The sequence below is a fragment of the Dromiciops gliroides genome, chromosome 5 (genome assembly GCF_019393635.1).
Source record: "Dromiciops gliroides isolate mDroGli1 chromosome 5, mDroGli1.pri, whole genome shotgun sequence".
Classification (NCBI taxonomy): domain Eukaryota; kingdom Metazoa; phylum Chordata; class Mammalia; order Microbiotheria; family Microbiotheriidae; genus Dromiciops; species Dromiciops gliroides.
Genome location: NC_057865.1, coordinates 272,151,168 through 272,168,502, shown reverse-complemented (window position 1 = coordinate 272,168,502; position 17,335 = coordinate 272,151,168). Strand labels below are relative to the sequence as shown.

General features: G+C 42.2%; 1 protein-coding gene across 1 annotated transcript in view; it reads right to left on the bottom strand.

Annotated features, from left to right (window-relative positions):
• The window catches only part of METAP2 (methionyl aminopeptidase 2), a 36,809-nt gene that overhangs the window by 11,045 nt on the left and 8,429 nt on the right, over positions 1–17,335 (bottom strand). Inside the window, exons 2-3 of the mRNA XM_043968883.1 lie at positions 13,390–13,494; positions 7,599–7,664 (exon numbers count right to left, since the gene is read on the bottom strand). Coding sequence (XP_043824818.1) covers positions 7,599–7,664; positions 13,390–13,494 — 171 coding nt within the window. The remainder of the gene's footprint in view (positions 1–7,598; positions 7,665–13,389; positions 13,495–17,335) is intronic.

Here is a 17,335-nt window from a genome sequence, read left to right as displayed (position 1 = left end):
CGAGTTAATTCTCTAGCTTCCTCGAACGCTCTCCTTTGAGTCAGAAGACCTGAGTTTGACTGCAGCCTCTGACACTTATCGAAGCGTCTTTCTCATCTCTAACAAAGGAAATGACGGTTGGAATTCAAACAAAAAAGTACTTATGAACATCAAACGGAGTCTGTCCCGCACTTTGTGAACGCTAGAGAAACACAGAAAACCTTAGGTTTTATTTATCATTCCCTGAAGGTCAGTCAGGAGAATTCTGCTTCTTTCACCACTTAGAAAAGTGACCTGATGGCTGTGAAAGCAAAATCAAAACCACCTCCGAGAAAACAAGAAAGAAAGGAATTCCACAGGAACAAAGCAAAACTATAAAACCACACTGGCATTAAAAAAGCAAAATCACACGGTCACTTTTGAAAGGCCTAGTCTTCAATACTTCAGTGAATCTGGGAATCCAGTCTCTCTGGGCATTTTTCTTTCTTTTGGTCCACATTGCAAGGCATGTTGTTCAGATCCTTCCACTGATCCTAGAAGATCAACCCATTACCAGAAGAGAGGTGCTGCTCTCAAGTCATTCTAGGTTGAGAGATCCCCATGAAGCCCTTGGGCTGTCCCCTGGTATCCTCCCTCAGTGGAGGACAGCAACATGACAGAGCCAACTTTTTTCCCAATTACTTCCTCAACAGGGTCCCTTAGGCCCCTTCTCTTGGGTAAGATATCACTGAAAACACAAGCCCCTTTGACAATTTGCAACTTTAATTCCTGAGGCCTCACCAGAACATCTATGGTAAAAAGATGGGGCTTTGAGCTCTTCTGTTTGAAAATCACTACAGAATTTCTCAAACCAAATCCAACCCAAATCTTCCTGACAAGATGACTACCTGAATGGGAGTCAGATCGCCCAGCAAAATGAACATCCTCCAGCAAAACCCTTTAGTTCACATCAGACTGAATGATGATCATTAAATATGAGAAACAATAGTGACTTCTTCCACCTTGTAAGTGCAGAAGAGATTGAGCAGAAGCTGACAGGCAATAGAAAGGGGCTCGTAGGCAACAGGAATATTACGCCTCTGTCAGCAAAGCCAACGCGCCATCATCTCCCAGTGCAACACCAGAAACAGGACATTAGTAGCCTGCAAGGCTGTGTCTGGAGGCAACCAGCTGCAGTCTTCCCTGAGAATGTTTTGGGTTCCCAGGAAGAGACAAGGCAACACAGCCCACAACACTCTGAACGGGAGGGGGGGGGGCGCCACTCCAGGCCTGAGATGGGGGGCCTAACCTTGGATGGTATGATGCATGTCACCCACTTCCTGACAAAGGTGTGATGGACATGAGGCAGAGAAAGGCAGATAGATTTTTTTTTTGTCATGGTCACTATGTGGATATGCTATGTTCATTTGTTAGAAAGGGTCTTTTCTTTCTTTCTCTTGTTTTTTTTTTTTGCTGGGGAATAGGGGGAAGGAAATAGGCATGCTTCCCTCCAAAAAGAAGAAAAGGAGGGCCATTGTAACATTGTTTTTAAACACACACAGAAGAGAACAGAAGTAGGAGCTACAAGGAATCACAGACAAGACAGTTTTGAAAGTAATGTATAGAATTATGTCCCAAAGAAATCTATTTTAAATCTACAAATACAATCTCTACACTGTCCCCCATTCAATTCCAGGCCCAACTCATTGTTCACTGGCAGTATCTGTAACAAATAAATATCGAGGTCCCAATTCCAGGAACTGCCAATTCATTCCATGTCACAACACAGTTAACAGACGGTTTTCATACATTTTTTTTCTGTATGGCTTGTAAAATCAGTCTCTGAATAAACACTGAGAAGGGCCCTGCCAGGTTCTCAGGCTTTATTAGCCTGATAAAAATCAGCTCAGTATCATTCATAAACACTGTCTTCTCAGCATCTACAGGGAATCCTTCCATGTGGAACTTGTACTGAACTTGTAGACACTGTCCATAAAAGCCGCCAACACCTTTGGCAAGCATAGATATCCCTCATTTTAGGACTCACTTGCCATTAATGATCTGAGAATCCTTTGGCCTCCTCCTTGCAAGACTGTTTTATATCAGATTTTTTGCAAGAACTGGTGATAACTGAGGTCAACAACTTTTGTCATTTCCTACTTTGGGGCAACAACAGCTTAAGTGAGTTAGTCAGACTAAGGTCGCTGCAATTGTTTACACTGATTTCTCATTCTCAGTCTTTTCCTTCTAATTCAATGCTGACTGTGACAATTTGCTCTACATTTGCCCATCTGTAACACTTGCTTCAAGTAACAGTTTCATATTCTGTGATAGTCAATGCTGCAATGCCCCAAATCTTTCACCTGCCTTCTGGAAATAAGGATTTCTGATGCACAGAGATATGGCTTCTGAATCAACTACAAGCTTCTGGCTTCTCTCTCTCAACCCTGGCCAGTTACCCAGCACTGTTTGCCACCTTCTCCAGGCACAATTTCACATTGAAGTCAGTAAGTGTCCCAGTATAAATGGCTTAGTTTAGACAGATTCATCCAGTTCTCTACTCGTCATTCTCAGCACCACCTGGTGGCAAGTAGCTTCCATGACTCAACCATCTTTCTCCTTCTCCAAGGAGAATCTTGAAGCTGTCCTTACATTAGGCTGCAAAACTTTTTTGTCTTCTGGTTTTCTTTAATGTAAGTAAATCAGTATTGAAGTGGTTCACTACTTCCTGGAGTCTGTCCATTCCTTGGTCAGTGGTCCAAGACATAACATTTAAATACCTCCCCTTAAGTCAAGGCTCATAAATTATCTAACAGCAGTGACTCTTTGCCCAGTCTGCACTTTCCTTTCCATCACCATTTTCTTAGCCCCTATTCTTGCCTCCTGTGGTCCCTTGGAATCTGACTTTGGTGCCTCTCTCCAGAGTGTTCTGACAAGCAGAGAGCACACAGTGGGGGCTCCTACCCTCATTCCAGACACTGTTTCTTTTCAGATGTCAGCCACTCTCTGACGGCACCCACGCCACACTCTTGGCTTCCATACTGCCTGGGAATACAATGCAAGTGGCGCAGGGGAAAAAAACCAATAGATTTGAAGTCAGAAGAACTGGTTTAAAAAACCCAGCTCTTCAACTTATGACTTAGGAGACCATAAACAGTTAATATGCCATCTCTGAATCTGAGTTACTTCATCTTCTGCCAAGTAAGAACAAAAGGACAATGGTAGACTAGATCTGGGATTCTTACACTGTAGTCCTCAAGCCTAATCGTTTTTTAAAGTATTTTTGTAACTATTTCAATATAACTAGTTTCCTTTGCATTTTCCCCCCAGGTATTTTCCTTTATGCATTTCACAACAGGACAATGCCAAAGGGGGTCCATGGCACATACTCAAAAAAGTTAAGAATCCCTGCTCTGGGGCAGCTAGGTAGTGCAGTGGGTAGAGAACCAGCCCTGGATTCAGGAGGACCTGAATTCAAATCCGGCCTCAGACACTTAACAATTACTAGCTGTGTGACCCTGGTCAAGTCACTTAACCCCAATTGCCGTGCCCACACACACAAAAAAGAATCCCTGCACTGGGTGATCTCTAAAGTCCCTTTCAATTCTAAATCCTACAATCCTAAAATTCTTTGGCACTTACAGCCCAGAATTATTATTAAGAAAGGTTTCCAATTTTGTATGCTTGGATAGGATAGGTTCTTCTTATCCTTCAAATCTCTAGAAATCTTTCCACCTCTAGACACTATCATCCAATATATTAGCTATCCCTTATCTAAAAGTCTGACAAAAATGTTTTCTATACATTCCTCCAAATTCTTGAATAAAAATTGTTATCTTTAGAATGACCAACCGCCTTAATTTTTTGATGAGGAAAAAGAAATTATTCAAATAATTTGCTCAAAGTTACACAGCTAATTGGTCATAAAGTCCTGTATTCTTTACCCTACACTAATTATCTTTAAAGTGGGGTGCGTGTACTCTGGAATATAAAACGATCCACTCTGATATAGGAAGAAAATACACTAGAAATCCTATATGTACTTTTTAAGCCCAAAAATAATCAAGAAATTAAACTTTACTAACATTTAGTATACAGGTTGACATGGACACCCTCACTTTGTCTGACTCACATATAAGTCACAAGATATCCTGAGGCAAGAATGGGACTTACATGATAGGGGGGATGAAGATGGCACCCTCATTAATTCACTTTTCAACACATTTCGCTGTACAAAAGTTTATGTGCACCTGTTTTAAGAGGATTTCGATTATTTAGTTTTAACTAAACTAGCCTTCACAACATGAAACAGTGCCTTAAAAAGGATCCTGTAGGGGCAGCTAGGTGGCCCAGTGGATAGAACATTGGCCCTGGAGTCACGAGTACCTGAGTTCAAATCCGGCCTCAGACACTTAACACTTACTAGCTGTGTGACCCTGGGCAAGTCACTTAACCCCAACTGCCTCACTTAAAAAAAAAAAAAAGGATCCTGCAAAGAAACAATGGATTTGGGGTGGAGCCAAGACGGCAGAGGAAAGACATTAAACCACAGAGCTCCTGATACAATTACCCCAAAAAACAGCAATAAAAGAACCCCTGGAGCAGAAAACCCCACAAAACTACGGGCTGAGATTATTTGCCAGCCATAGACAAAATAAAGGGGGCCGTGCTGAGCTACAGGTAAAGTCCAACCCTGCAATCACACCGACAGAGACCCCAGGCACGCCGCACCTCTGAATCAGCTGCAGCACCAGTGTCTTCTGGAACTGAGCTTTCAGTTGGGTGAGAGGGCTGAACAGCTAGCAGGGGGAAGTGCAGGGGTGTCAATAGGACCTAAGAAGGAATTCAGCTGTCCCTCCCCAGCAGGGAACCAGGAAGAAATCCTGAGCAGTGGGAGGGCCAGGTGGGGGAGGGGCACAGGCTCATCAAAGCTAAGAACCGTACCACAGAAAGCCTTGCTGGTGGGATGTTTAGTAAGTAGGCTTGAAGTTATCTTGGGACCAGAGAACATGCCAGGGGAGAGAAAAACCTGCCCTCCCTCAAACCAAAACACCTGGGATCCTCTGAAAGGGGAGGGGGGGGGGGGAGAAACCAGTAGTGTAACCTAGAAGCAAGGCCCCGCAGTGGGGAGTTAAAAGTCAAATAAAAGACAACAAGATGAGCAAGCAAGGTTTAGAGACATAGAAAGTTTCTTCAACCACAAGGAAGACCAAGGTGCACCCTCAGAAGAAGATAACAACTGGGAGCAGCTAGGTGGCACAGTGAATAAAGCACCAGCCCTGGATTCAGGACGACCTGAGTTCAAATCCAGCCTCAGACACTTGAGACTTAATACCTGTGCGACCCTGGGCAAGTCACTTAACCCCCACTGCCCCTCAAAAAAAGAAGAAAAACAACCTCAGGGCCCCTACATCCAAAGCTTCCAAAAAAATATGAACTGGTCTCAGGCCATGGAAGATAGAAGATTTAGAGAGAGGGAGAAAAGAATGGAAAGAGAAATGAGAGCAATGCAAGAAAGTCATGAGAAAAAAGTCAGCAGCTTGAAAAGTCAAATGGAAAAAGAGATAAAAAAGCTGTCTGAAGAAAATAACTGCCTAAGAATTAGGACTGAACAAATGGAAGCTAGTGACCTTATGAACAAGCAAGACACAGTAAAGCAAATCCAACTGAATGAAAATATAGAGGGCAATGTGAAATGTCTCCTTGGAAAAACAGCTGACCTGGAAAATAAATCCAGGAGAGATAATTTGAAAATCATTGGAGTACCTGAAAACTAGGACCAAAATAAGAGCCTAGACATCATCTTCCAAGACATTTTAAGGGAAAATTGCCCTGATATGCTAGAAGCAGAAGGTAAAATAGAAATTCAAAGAATCCACCAATCACCTCCTGAAAGAGATCCCAAAAGGAAAACCTCCAGGAATATTATAGCCAAATTCCAGAGCTCCCAGATCAAGGAGAAAATATTGCAAGCAGCTAGAAAAAAGGAATTAAAATACTGTGGAGCTCCAGTAAGGATAAAACAAGATCTAGCAGCATCTACATTAAAGGACCAGAGGGTATGGAATATGATATTCCAGAGGGCACAGGAACTGGGACTACAGCCAAGAAAGAATCCCATACCCAGCAAAACTGATTATAATCTTTCAGAGGCAAAAATGGGATTTCAATGAAAAAGAGGACTTTATGATGAAAAGACCTGAACTGAATAGAAAATTTTACTTTCAAATACAAGACCCTGGAGAAGCATAAAAAGGTAAACAGGAAAAAGAAATCATGAAGGACATTAAAAGGTTAAACTGTTTACATTCTTACATGAGAAGATAATACTTCCAACTCATAAGAACTTTTTCAGTAAGGAATCCACAGAGGACACAGGTCTGAACTGAATATGAAGGGATGATATCTGTAAAGCATTCATTGTTTGTTTATCCTTATACTTTGTGGGGCAAACAGGATGGGTGTCTTATGTCTGGGGCTGGATTTGGGCTCAGGGACTCCTGGGTCCAGGTTCTAGTTTATTACTTTTTGATTACTTAACAAGAACAAATTCTATTAGTGAAGATGAAAATGTAATGATACCCAAATTATCCAAAAAAAAAAAAAAAAAAAGAAAAATGCAAAAACCCTACTCCTAAAAAGTATGAACTAGACCTTTAAAACACTATACCAAGGTAGCTAGATGGCGCAGTGGATAAAACACCGGCCCTGGATTCAGTAGGACCCGAGTTCAAATCCGGCCTCAGCCACTTGACACTTACTAGCTGTGTGACCCTGGACAAGTCACCTAACCCTCATTGCCCTGAAAAACAAAAACAAAAAAAACAAAAAAAACAAAAAACAAAAAAAACCCCCACTATATCAGTTAACCAAAGATTACTGAAAAGAATGAAGCACAATCAATCACATTCTTCTCACTAATATTAGTAGTTTTAGTACTATTAATTTTAGTGAGAGCAAAAAGGGTAAGAAATCATTTTTTTAAATTACATTTCATCTTGGATACCCTTTACTTTCTATTTTTTTTTTTTAGTGAGGCAATTGGGGTTAAGTGACTTGCCCAGGGTCACACAGCTAGTAAGTGTTAAGTGTCTGAGGCTGGATTTGAACTCAGGTACTCCTGACTCCAGGGCCGGTGCTCTATCCACTTCGCCACCTAGCTGCCCCCTATTTCTTTTTGTTTTATAACTTATCACTACACAACAGTAGTCAATAATTTATAAATTCACAGATAGGAACATGTGCTCAAATATTATTTTACAGATGAGGGAGGGGCACAGTAAAAAAACTGATACTGTTGTCCAGACTATATTACTTTGCTTCCCTAAAATCTTTTTTACGCAAAAAAGTCAATTCTATTTTAAGGAAAAAATTACACCAACAATAGGATATGTTGTAGAATTATTATTTTTACTAAGTTTTACTGTGGGCAAAACTTAAGAGGTCTGCAATGCAGGATTTCTGGGAGGCTGGAAATGAGAATCACACAAGACACAAGAAGGTATGTGATCTTACAGGCTTTAAGATGCACCTGAGGAAATTATGTCCACTGCTGTACTATTCAAGATTTCTAGACCAGCCCAAACTCCTGCACTGTCCATTTTAAGTCTTATCAGATAAAACTAAACTTAGAAACTCACGTCCTTTCTTCTTTTTCTTCTTCTTCTTCTTCTTTCCTGCTGCTCCATCTCCATCACCATCTCCATCTAAAGGGAGGGGGGGGGGAGGGGGAGAAGAGATTTAAATCACAAAGTAAAGGAAATAACAGTTAAATGAGGATAAGACAAACAAGACCCAGTACTGTAAAGGAATCACAATATCCACAGAGATTCAAGTATCCAAATTTGGTTCACACATCTGATACTTAGCAAAAGAATTCAGTGAAAACTCATTTATATATGCGGAAGGGACCCCTCCCCTGTGGCAGCACTTGCCAGGAAGAAGTATAACATAGTACCTGCATGTAAACTGAGGAAAATATCTGATGTTTCTTATACTTCAGAATCAAGAGCAATAAACCATATACTTCAAAAAACAAAGACTTGGGAAGTTAGGTCAAGAATCAAGATTAATAACCAGATTTAGTATGTAATAGTCAGAAAAGTTCCATAAATCTGTAGAAATTAACCTAATAGATTTAGGATTCAGGGGCAGCTAGATGGCGCAGTGGATAGAGTACCGGCCCTGGAGTCAGGAGTACCTGAGTTCAAATCCAGCCTCAGACACTTAACACTTACTAGCTGTGTGACCCTGGGCAAGTCACTTAACCCCAATTGCCTCACCAAAAAAAAAAAAAAAAAAAGATTTAGGATTCAAACTATTACCAAACAAATATGTTTCATCTCAGTTCTACAGGACTTCTCTTTGGTGAATCACTCTCTTTAATAACCAGCTCTGTATCACCAAGCTAAAGTTAAGATAGCCTGCTGGGATTGGCTAAAATGACAAAAAAGGAAAATAATAAATGTTGGAGAAGCTGTGGGAAAATTGGAACACTAATCCATTGTTGGTGGAGCTGTGAACTGATCCAGCCATTCTGGAGAGCAATTTGGAATTATGCCCAAAGGGCGATAAAGCTGTGCATACCCTTTGACCCAGCAATACCACTTTTGGGTCTTTTTCCCAAAGAAATCATGGAAAGGGGAAAGGGACCCACATGTACAAAAATATTTATAGCTGCTCTTTTCGTGGTAGCAAGGAATTGGAAGTTGAGGGGGTGCCCATCAATTGGGGAATGGCTGGACAAGTTGTGGTATATGAATACAATGGAATACTATTGTGCTGTAAGAAATGATGAGCAGGAGTTCAGAGAAACCTGGAGGGTCTTGCGTGAGCTGATGATGAGTGAGATGAGCAGAACCAGAAGAACATTGTACACAGTATCATCAACATTGAGTGTTGACCTACTGTGATGGACTATATTCTTCTCACCAATGCAATGGTACAGAAGAGTTCCAGGGAACTAGTGATGGAAGAGGATCTCCAAATCCAAGAAAAAAAAAAAAAAGAACTGCGGAGTATAGATGCTGAATGAACCATATTATTTCTTTTGTTTTTGATGCTGTTGGGGTTTTTTTCTATTTTGAGGTTTTTTCATTGCTCTGATTTTTTCTCTTATAACATGACTAAGGCAGAAATAGGATTAATGCTATTATGTGTGTGTATATATATATATAACCTATATCAGATTACCTGCTGTCTAGGGGAGGGGGGAGGGAGGGAGAAAAATCTGAAATTGGAAAGCTTGTATAAACAAAAGTTAAGAACTATCTTTACGTAACGGAAAAAAATAAAATACTTTATTAATTAAAAAATATATATTACTATTAAAAAACAAAAGATAGCCTGCTGATCACCAGCCTGGGGCTCAAAAACTTTCCAGCTAAGAAGAAGCTGGTTCAGTTTGGATTCAAGTCATCCACATGCTATACTGCCATGAATCTCTCTGAAGGAGTGTGCTGAAAGGAATGTCTGTTAACAGATAGCTACCAAAAGATAGCACAAATACTACACATACTAGCCCCAGGGTTTCTGAACAACAAAAAATACTGCTCCAAATTAGTTTCCATCAGTCAATCAACACTTATTGGTTGCCTTCTATGTGCCAGGCACTGTGCTAAGTGCTGGGGATACCAGAAAAAATGAAAAAACAGCCCCTGCCCTCAAGGAGTTCACAATCTGATGGGAGAGACAAGAAGCAAGCTACAAATAGGATAAATGGTAAATAATGAACAGGGGGGAGAAGCTGAGGAGGGCTTCCTGTAGAACAACAGGCAATCACAACTTCAGAAGACTTAGGTGAAAGTGTCTTTAGAGAAGTTTACATTTTTATAACAGCAGGACAGAGGGACTAGCAGGAATGGTGCAGCAAAGGTGGGAAGACAAGACCGCTCCCCACAGGGAACAAACAGCTAAACTATGAAGAAAGGAAGGTCCTCTCATCTGCACAAACATTATCCAGCCTGCACAGATTGGCTGGTGCCTGTCCTGTCTCCCAAGGACAAACAGGGAGCCCAGCTTAGGGTGCAACAACAAATGTCAGCTCAAGGGGAGCTTCATCCTTGGCACATTTAGGGCCTCCTGCATGCTCTGAGTCCATTGCTCCTGAAAACATGGTAACTCCAAAGACAAGTTCGTGGGGCCCCTTAACAGATTTCAGGTGGGTCTTAAGGAAGCCAAGGAGGTCAGCAGTTAGAGCAGAGGTGTGTCATGGGGGACAGCCTGATAAAATGCCTGGAGGGAAGAGCTGGAGTGTCTTGTTTGTGGACCACGCAGGAGGCTGGTGTCACTGGTTCAAAGAGAGCATGGCAGGCACTAGGTTATGAAGGGCTTTGAACACTAAACAGGTCATCCTGTATTAGATCCTAGATGGGACAGGAAGCTATTGGAGTTTATGCAGAAGAGGATAACGCCACTGGAGGCAAGCAGTGTTGGGGGGGGGGGTGAAGTGTGAGAGAGAGTGAAGAATCCAGGATCATTCTTCGGTTGTGAGTCTGCAGAACTGGGAAGGGACATGACATTCTTTACAGTAATAGGGACAGTTTAGGGATAGAGATAACGAATTCTGCTTTGGACATGTTGAATTTAAGATGTCTAAAAGGCAGCTGGAGATGCAAGACTGGAGGTTAGCAGAGAGTCTGGGGCAAGATGGGTACTTCTGAGAACCATCAACATAGAAATGGTAATTCAATTCATGAGAACTGGTGAGATCACCAAGTGAAGGAGTATGGAGGGAAAAGAGAAGAGGGCCCAAGACAGAATCCTGTAGATGCCTCTGGTTAGACAGTGATCTGGGGCAGCTAGGTGGCGCAGTAGATAGAGCACCGGCCCTGGATTCAGGAGGACCTGAGTTCAAATCTGACCTCAGACACTTGACACTTACTAGTTGTGTGACCCTGGGCAAGTCATTTAACCCTCATTGCCCTGCCCCAAAAAAATGTCTTTAGACATAGCGATCTAGATGAAGAACCAGCAAAAGAGAACAAGAAGGAATTGTCAGCTAGGAGAGAGTGGGCATCCCAAAAACCTTGAGAAGAGATTATCAAGAAGGGGAGAGTGATCAACAGTGTTAAAGGTTGCAGAGAGGCCAAGGAGAATGAGGATGGAGAAAAGGAATTTGGTAACTAGGTCATTAGGAACTTTGGGGGCAGCTAAGTGGTACAGTGGGTAGAGCACTGGCCCTAGAGTCAGGAGGGCCTGAGTTCAAATCCAGCCTCAGACATTTGACACTTCCTAGCTGTATGACCCTGGGCAAGTCACTTAACCCCAATTGTCTCACCAAAAAAAAAGGGGGGGGGGACTTTGGAGAGAGAAGTTTTAGTGGAAAAATTAGGTCAGAAGTCAGATTGTAAGGGGTTAAGAAGACAGAGGAAAAAGAAAGTGAGAAACCCCTTTTCAAGGGGTTTTGCTAAAAGGGGCAGAAGAGATACAGAATGATTATCAGGATGCAGACACAGCAAGTGACTGTTTTGTTCAGGATGAAGGAGACATGGGTACATTTATAGGTAGTAGGGATTAAGTCAGTGGAGGGGGGGAGCAATCTGCTGGAGGAGGGGAGAGAATGGGGTCACTTGAACAGATAGCCTTGGTAAGGAGTAAAGCCACTTTATCATATGAAGGTAATACCAGTAAGCATCGGAGTGATCGGAGAAGAGGGAGTTCATGGTGAATGGCCTCAATTTTTTGTGTAATATGAGGTAAGGCTCTTAGAGGGGAGGGGGAGGAGTGGGGGGGGGCGGAGAAAGGATGATGAGAGGGAAGAAGTAGAAGCTGGGCCTAAAGTGGTTAGACAAACATTAGATCTAGTCAGTCTGCTGTTCTCTTCCCCAGTCAGGTATGGGATTCCTGGCCATTCTTTTGTGTTCCCCACAGCCCCCACATGTTTGCTGAACAATAGTCCAAAAGTCCTACAGTAGCAAAGGATGGGGGCCGGGCATGTAGCATCAATCAAATGTGGCGATAGGTTTCAAGATATGAGCAAGGCCTGGAGATAATCTCTGCCTCCCAGACGGAGGCTGCTGAGAACTGCCTCTTTTCTAAGACCACACTAATACTAGTAGCCAGCTCTCAACTCCTCACAACCTCACAGCCCTTGGAAACCTGAGCTCCAAGGAACCAAGATCAGGGGCTTACACAGCATTTTAGGGTTATATCAACAGAACTGCTGCTCTACCACCCCTTTACCTTTCCAAAATTATGTGGAAATAAACCTAATGGAAAGAGTGTGGGTGTGGACTCAGGGATTTGGATTCAAATTCTGCTGATGCTTATTAGCTATGTGGCCTTGGGCAAGTTGCTAACCTCTGGACCTCAGTTTCCTCTTCTGTAGAATAAGCTTCTTTTCAGCCCTAGGCCTCTGATATTCTAGTTTTAATACTTGTTGTATTCTAATCTGCTTTTCTGAATACTAAATTATGGGTACCCCATGTCATTACGATGTTAATATTTCAACTCCTCTTTTAACTAAAGTATCATTTATCTGAATGTACATTCAATGTCCAATCTTAAGTCAACAAACAGCAAAATTTGTTTCAACATCTTTTTTACCCACAATCATCCATCTGAATTAAGTAAAATAAAAAGACTACTAAAAATTGGGTTTTGGGTAACATATAAATATAGATTTACACACATTGAGGAATAGGAGTTGGACCAGTGACTTCCCTGGCACTGGGTAAAGAAAATCGCTCCACCAGTAGGCATTGCAGAATGTGGCCAAGACCACTGAAAGGTAACTCTCTTGTTCAGGGTCACCAAGTCACAGCAGGAGTCAGAGGCAGGACCTGAACACAGGTCCTCCTGGTTTGGTTTCTGTACCTACTACACCGTACTAGTCACAGGGACCCCAGTTTAAGCCTTGGCTCTGCCGGTCACTACCTGTGCGCCTCTGGCCAAGTCACTTTGTTTTTCTGATTTCCACTTTCCTCATCTACAAAGTTAGAGAATTGAGCTAGATGACCTCTAGAATCCCTTCCAATTCTAAGTCTATGATTCTAAGTGGCGAATATCTCCATTTCTTTGGCAAACTCTATGAGTTACTGTTAAAACCCAAGGCCCAAAAGGTCAGGATGTCCATGGTCACATAGCTAAAAAATGGAAGAACTGGGATCTAAACCCTTCTACTCCTGGCTGAATGTTCTCGTCACTGTTACAATGCCCATCCCTGAGACGTCTCACACAGGTTACAAATTAGATGATCTGATACTTAGATAGGCTTCTCAAGTTTATAAAACACTTGATATATACCAGCCCATTCTGAACAAGTCATACAAAGGCTTCCCTAAGGCTCCCATCACTTCCCAGTTATTTAGACACTGCATGAAATCAATCAATCAATCCCTCCCCCCCCCTCTCTCTCACTCTCACTCACACACACACACACACACACACACACACACACACACACACACACACACACACACACCCCCCTACCTTCATCATCTTCCTCTTTTTCTTTGTCCTCCAGGACCTGTTTTTCCAGCTGTTTGGCTACCTCATCCACTGAAGTCCCCGATTCTCCCTCTGTTTCCTGTTGTCCTGCCAGTTAAATAAAGTTGTATAAATCAAACTTCATTGACAACAGCTTAAAATCACTTACTAAGCCCTCTAGAGAATGAATTTTTAAAGAGACCCCATTCTCAAGTTCAGGAAAACAAAACATCAGAAATATGGTACATTTGGTGGGATTGTTTTTTAATGTCAAAAATTAACATTAGTAACATTATACTTTAAAATAAATCAATAAAGGGGCAGCTAGGTGATGCAGTGGATAGAGCACGGGCCCTGGAGTCAGGAGGACCTGAGTTCAAATGTGGCCTCAGACACTTGACACTTACTGTGTGACCCTGGGCAAGTCACTTAACCCCAATTGCCTCAGCAAAAAAAAAAAAAAATCAATCAATCAATCAATCAACATTTATTAAGTGATTACTATACACCAAGCACTGTGTTAAGGGCTAGGAATACAAAGACAAAACTCAAACAATTCCCACCTTTCAAAAAGCTTACATTCTCTAATGTAATATATACATTGACATTTCAGTATAGACCAGTGCTTGGTTGGGAAGGCACTGGTAGCCAGGAGTACAGGAGGAGGGGACAGACCAGGAAAGATGGTCTGAAGAAGCAATTTCAAGAGGTAGAGGTGAAGTATTCCAGGCAAAGCAACTGCCAGTGCAGAGGCATGGCAATGAAAAATGGATCACAGACCATCTTCAGCTCCTAAAGCAGTGTGGCTGTACCTCAGAGGAGACAGAGGAGCTGGAGAGGCAAGCTGGGGTTTGTATTTTACCCTAGAGTAGTGAGTCGTCAGAATGTACTGGGGATCATGACCTATGCTTCAGGAAAACTATTTTAGCAGCTGTAGAGAGGGGACAGATTGGAATAAGAGGTACATGAGGCCAAAAAGCAAAGGGTGAGGAAGAAAGATGAGTCAAAGATGATACCCCAAGGTTGGTAAACCCGAGAGACTGGAAGAATGATGGTACCTTCAACAGGAACAGGAAAATTCCAAAGAGTAAGTTTGAAGAGAAAGGCAATTGATGAGTTCTGTTTTTGAACAGTCTGAGTTAGCTAAGAGACATCCAGTTTGAAATGTCCAAAAGGCAGTTCTGATAGAGGACTGTGGCTCAGGAGATAGGCTAAAATACAGTTAGATCTAAAAGTCATCTGGCATAGAGATGGTTTGGAAGCCGTGGAAGCCAGAGAGAGAAAAGGATCCAAGACAGTCTCCAGGGACAGAGTCAGTAGGAAGGAGCTGGATGATGAGAGGGACAATCAATTAGGGAGGGAGAAGCCCCGCTGGATGGAGAGCCCAGTTGGGACAAGCTATTAGATAACAATCAATTCAACAAACATTTGCCATCTTCCATGTACACAGCACAGGGACATTTCTTTCCCTCAAGAGGGAAAAAAAGAATAAATAAAAACTATTTAAATAGCCATATAAAGTAGCATATGATAAAGGCCCAAATGAGTAGCTAAAAATGATAAATTCGTACAAGTTCGCAGAAAGATCAGTGAAGGTGATTGGTCAGGGAGGAGGTGCCAGTTCTGGGCCTTAAAAGGAATTGGTAGGAGCATGCTAGCAGATCATTTACAATTCAACTCAAAAGATATTTATTAAGGATCACCTCTATGCTGGAGGTGGCAGAGCCAAAATGTTGGAGTAACAGAGAGGTCCAGCCCCACCCCCCAAACAACTCCAGAGACCTAGAAAACGCACCAGACTGAATCCTGATGAGGAAATCCAAAATGGTCAGCATAAGGAGACAAAGATTTGCAGACAATGGAGATAGTATTAGGCTAGGAGCATACTGCCCACATGTAGCACTACAATGCCCTGGGAAAAGATGTGAATGTGGGCAAAAGGAGATACTGGACCCATACCCTGACACTGTCAGATGCCTACCAAGGCACCACAAAAGGGACAGGTACCAATGGCAACTTTGTCAGCTGCTCTCCAGTTCTAGGTCACAGACGCTGGGGTGATGTTCCCAGGTAGAGAGGACTTTCTCCACCAACAAAGGAGGAAGTTCAGAAGTAAGAAGTAGAGGTGTGGCTCAGAACCCAGAAGCACAAGAGCATCTCAGTTCTAGCATCTAGCCCAGCCTGCAGAAGAACCAGCACGAATCCCAAACCAAAACAATCCTGTCGGCCTGAACCAACAGAGCTGGCTGACGGGGCTGAATCCAGCAGCCCTCTACAGCTGCTCAGATCCAACTCAAGTGAGGCACTTGCAGAGCTCAGGCCTAGGAGGCAGCAATCAGACCTGGTCCAGGATCAGACACTTTGAGAGCACTGAAAGAAAGCTTGAGCTCCTTCTCCGTGCCAGAGATCCTAGAATAACACAACACCCAAGAAAGCAGGAACAAGACCAGCATGGCAGAGGCCAAACCTCACATCAAGTCCAAAGTCTAGAAGAGCAAAACAAAAACAGAATCCTACCATAAAGAGCTATTACGGCAGGAGAAGCTCCAGACACAAACACAAAACCAGAAGAAGAGAATGGCTCCAAAACATTTACAAGCAAAACCTCAGAGTAAAAACAGCCTGGACACTGGCTCAACTGGAATTCCTAGAAAAGATGAAGCAAGAGGTTGGGGATTTTTAAGAGTTAAAAATATTTTTTATAAATGAAATAAGAGCCCTTGAGGACAAAATTGGAAAAGAAACGAAAGTTATGGAAGAACTGGAAAGGGATTTGACGGCTTGGCAAAGGAGTAAAACCGCATCCAAGCAACAAACTCTCTGAAAATTAGAATGGATTAAATAGAAGCCAATAATTCCATGAGACAAGAAATATTAAAACAAAGTCAAAAGAGTGAAAAAATAGAACATACAAGTTATTTCTGAGCAAAAAAAACTGACCTGGAAAATAGATAAAGAAAAAATTTAAGAATTCTTGGGCTATCTTAATGTTATGACCCCAAAAGGGCCTTGACATTAGATTTCAAGAAATCTTTTCCAAGAACACTGGCCAGATAGCTTAGAACCAGAGGGCAAAGTAGAAACAGGAAGACTTGACCAGTTAACCTCCTGAAAGAAACCGAAGAATGAAAACACTCAGAAAACACCATAGTCAAACCGGGGCTTCCTGGTCAAAGTAAAAATACTGTAAGCAGCCAGAAAAAGAGGAGCCACAGTCAGGCTCACAAACAATTTAGCAGCCACCATGATAAAGGAGTGGAAAGCTTGGAATAGTTTTCCAGAAGACAAAGGATATAGGCTTAAAGCCAAAAAAACCTTGCTTAGCAAAACAATATAATTCTACAGGCTGAAAAATGGACCATTAATGAATATAAAGGGCTTAACAGAAGGAGAAGCTAGGTGGAGCAGTGTATAAAGCACCAGCCCTGGATTCAGGAGGACCTGAGTTCAAATGCTGCTTCAGACACATGACACTTACTATAGCTCTGTGATCCTGGGCAAGTCACTTAACCCTCATTGCCAAAAAAAAGAAGAAATAAAGGAATAAATGCAGTTTAATAGGAGAATATTATGGAATATTCATGTCCCCTGTGAACCCTATTATGATCAGGAGTCAAAGGAGTCTGATTAGACAAGGCCTGGGAGTGATCTGGTATGTCTTGATCTTAAGACTGGAAAGGGGGAAAGGAACACATTGAGGAGAAAGAGTTAGGATTTATCTCATAATCAGGGTGCACAAGTAGCCTTTTATATAACAAGGAGAAGGAGGTGGATGAGCAGCCAACACTTCAACTTCTCTCATCTGAACTGGTCAAAGGAAGGAATACTTGTGTTTGAGCACAGAACTGGGTACAGAACATTTCACTCAACAGGGAAATGATGAGGTGGGAAAGGCCTGGTTTAGAAAGAGTAGATTAGTCCTTAGCAAAGCAGCCTCTTCCATATGCAG